This window comes from Triticum aestivum, chromosome 5B (genome assembly GCF_018294505.1).
Source record: "Triticum aestivum cultivar Chinese Spring chromosome 5B, IWGSC CS RefSeq v2.1, whole genome shotgun sequence".
NCBI lineage: Eukaryota > Viridiplantae > Streptophyta > Magnoliopsida > Poales > Poaceae > Triticum > Triticum aestivum.
Genome location: NC_057807.1, coordinates 619586216 through 619590009, shown reverse-complemented (window position 1 = coordinate 619590009; position 3794 = coordinate 619586216). Strand labels below are relative to the sequence as shown.

Here is a 3794-nt window from a genome sequence, read left to right as displayed (position 1 = left end):
TATACAGGTTTAATTTTTTTAAATGCATGATTAACATTTTTCAAACACATTCTTTTGAATATTTGTTAAAAAATTCAAATACACGTTGAAACAGTTTTGAATGACATGAAACATTTTTTTAAAACTACATGGACAGTATTGTAGATTGTATTAACATGTTTTAAATGGCATAACATATTTTTGAATGCATGAACATTTTTTAAAATGTAACATATATTTTTTGAATGGTAAATATATTTTTTCGAATTGCAGAAATAAATAAATTGTATAATCATTTTTTAGATGTCACATACATTATTTTCATGGCCCAGCATCCATTCCTTTATTTTCCTTCCTATACATCCCTCTGAAATCAACGTTCTTGCTCAGCAAGGCCCAAGACAAAAGGACCGCTTCGCTTCTCACGATGATTCGAAATCACTAACTAATTAAGGGTACTCTTTATAATGAGGATATCGTGTGCAACTTCCCTTGTATCTCGTTTGTGCATTGTCCTACAGAGAGTACTTTTATTACTCATGAATTAGAAAATTTGGCTCATGGCCTGTCTTGTGTCTTGTACTCCCTCCGTTCGAAAATGCTTGTCGGAGGAATGAATGTATCTAGACATATTTTAGTTTTAAATACATTCATTTTTATGCATTTGTATGATAAGTATTATGTGATATAATGTTGGTTGAAAAAAAAAAAGATACCTCTACAACCCAATTGCTTCAACCGTCCGGTGCCAAAGACTGGCGCGAAGCACGTACATGTACGTATCGAAGCTCGGAACTGGGCAGGCAAGCCTCGTCCATTGATCGTTGTTTGCAATATGTATCTGCCTTCTTGGCGCCCTTGACCTATCCTTGAATTAAAAAGAAAATGTCACGCCGGGGCAAATGCAAAGCGCACGAATCTTAACGGAAATTTTGGTAGGGTTTACTAACTCCTAGACTCTGGGACCCAGCACGCCCAGAACCAAACCTAGCCGCCGGGGCGCAATGGCCGCCTCCCGCAAGCGTGCCTTCGCCTCCGTCGTTTTCACGGCGATCGCTTCCTGCGCAGCAGCGCAGACGCCGGGAGGCCCGGGATCGGACAGCTCTATGAGTTTCTCGGACGTGATGGTCATCTCCTTCTTCATGGCCATTTTCTTCCCCGTCTTCGTCGTCCTCCTCGCGTTTGCCTGCCTCCGCCTGTACCGGCCGCCAGACGAACCCCTGGCCGCCGAGGACTCTTCGTCGGAGTGGCCGCACTCGCACCACAAGGAGGGCCTGGACGCCGCCGAGATCGCGGCGCTGCCGTTAGTGTCCTACCGTGACGTCAAGCAGCACCGGATCAGCGACGGCCGGGTCGACCCGCTGGAGTGCGCGGTTTGCCTCTTGGAGTTCGACGACGACGACAGCCTGCGCCTCCTCCCGACGTGCCCGCACGCGTTCCACCCGCAGTGCATCGGCCTCTGGCTCGAGAAGCACGTCACGTGCCCGCTCTGCCGCGCCAACGTCCTCGACCCGCCGCCGCCGCCACTAGTGCCAGATCAGGAGCTGGAAACGCCGGCGCCACCCGACTCGCCGTCTGTTCACATTCACGATACGGTGGTGCTAATCGAAGACGACCCCAGCCGCAGCGAGGAGGAAGACGACAGTGCCAGGATCCTCGCGAGGACGCGGCGCGAGGGCGGGCGTGAGGCGCTGCCGCGGTCCAACTCGACGGGGCACGAGCGCGCCGGCGGGATGGAGCGCTTTGCGCTGCGGCTGCCGGAGCATGTTCGGCTCGAGATCCTGATGTCGCACAGGCTGAGGCACGTGACGAGCGCGGTTGCGTCCGTGCGCGTGAGGGAGGGGAGCGCCCACGACCCAGCTGCCGGCGGAAATTCTGTGCGGAGCGCCGTGGCGAGGCTCTTCTCACTTTTCGCGCCCGGGGATGGGTGGAGTGGCGACGTCGAGGACAAGTCCGGGGGCTCGTCTCGCTGGCGGCGCGATGACTCCACGCGGGGAGCAGGAGAAGACAAGAGAAACGATTGATGAACGTGAGAGCGGAGCATTGACCCGTTGAGGTAGAAAATGATTTGGTAGTTGTGTTGGTTTGGTTGTCAACTGTGAATCTGTGATCAGAGACTTGGATCAATTTTCCTTCAGATTTTCAAGAAACAGAGCGTGAGTGATCGGCATTCTATTTACTCCGTAGTATTAGTTCGTACTAGTAGTAATTGTTCCAGGATTCACTGTTGAACCGTCAGGGTGAGGATCCATAAAGTAATGTCACATACTTCCGGAACCGTCAGAGTATTTTGTCACAGGAACCACTGGGGATCAGATTATACAGATGCAATAGAAAAGAAAAGGTCAGATTACTGATTCTAAGCATCCATCGTCATAAGATTAGAAGCTTCCAGAGCGTCTGATTGCATGGTACATTCTTCTTCTTTTTTCTAGATCATGTGCTCGACCACTTCCTCCTTTGACAGAGCTCAAACAGAAAAGTGGCGTCATGAATCCGAGCATTCACACAGTGAGCAGTTCGGAGCCGGCGATGTTGAAGCAGATCCTAGTGTGGGGATTTTAGATCAACAGGGAGGGCTCCCGGGCTCTCCATTGCATAGAAGCCCAAAAAACAAAACGGGCCCTAGTACAGTGTTCAACAAGAACAAAAGAAGAGAAAGCTAGAACAGCACCAAGCTTTTTGGTGTCTGTGTTTGATGTTGAAGCAGATCGTAGGTGGGAGGGATTACTCTGCTAACCTCAAAAGGAAAACTTTCAGCTTAGCCGGGACCTCGATCCAGCACAAATTTGACCGCCTCTTCTCCTTGGGCCTCGGCTATGGTGTTAGAAGAACTCCGTCCCGAAAGGATCCCGCTTGCTTGCTCCCTCTTCATGCTCCTATCCGTGCTCCCACTTCATCCTACGGCTGTCTTTCTTCTTTTTCCTTTCTAATCTAATTATCTCCCCCCCTGATTTTAAGAGGGTAGGGCCAGACCTTATTTTGTTCCAATCAAATCAAGCCACGTATGCGGGAGCATGGATGGGCACCCGCAAGGGGAGCAGGCAAGTCTCGTCCGTCCCGAAACGCCAGCTTTCACGTCGCAGTTTTGTCCCGACGAGCATGGGAAGGGATAAGCAGAACGCAATGTAAAAATTCCATTTCCTTTCAAAATTCCACAACAAAAAATCCAGGATGCTACGGACGGATAGTTGCAGTGTCCATAGGCAAAAGATTTTCCGGATAACCTCCCCGTTCCACGATGCAAACGTACCATCCACGAGCTCCATGACTAACGTACGGAAGAGGATTGTCAGTTAGAGCATGTGCAACAGACGACGCAAAACAATGATCGTGCCAATTTTATTTTATTTTTGCCGTTTGGGTCATTTTGGACCAAAATCCAGCTCCAGCGGATGCCCTATCTCTATTTGGTGCCCAAAAGCTTTTGCAAATGCCCTAATCTTTTTGCTACAGGTTGTCGAAAAAAGGTTGTGAGCGGAACCCAACCGGTAGTGAACTTTCATAACCACCACCCTGCCGGCCACCGTGAAGCACTGCCCTATCTTGCCCCTCGGTGACTTCCACCCCGACCACCCGATAGCGTCGAGCTTGCTACACGGTCGCTCTGTCCCTGCGACGCCGGCCGTCCCATGCAGTCCCTTGGCGCTGTTTGCCGCAACCCCCATTCAACACCGAGCTCGAGACGCGGCACCCAATCCACCACCATCTCTGAGCTCCCGTCGTCGTCCCTGAGCAGCTCACCACCGTTCCTGAGCTCCTACCACTGTCTTCGAACTTCCCCACCACTAGATTACATCGTCACCATCGATGTC

General features: G+C 50.6%; 1 protein-coding gene across 1 annotated transcript; it reads left to right on the top strand.

Moving 5' to 3' along the window:
• The first annotated feature begins 937 nt into the window (after positions 1 to 937).
• LOC123117198 (RING-H2 finger protein ATL38-like) lies at positions 938 to 2284 on the top strand. Its single transcript, XM_044538017.1, has one exon. The coding sequence runs from the start codon at positions 984 to 986 to the stop codon at positions 2001 to 2003; it is 1020 nt and encodes a 339-aa protein (XP_044393952.1). The 5' UTR covers positions 938 to 983; the 3' UTR covers positions 2004 to 2284.
• The last annotated feature ends 1510 nt before the right edge of the window (positions 2285 to 3794 follow it).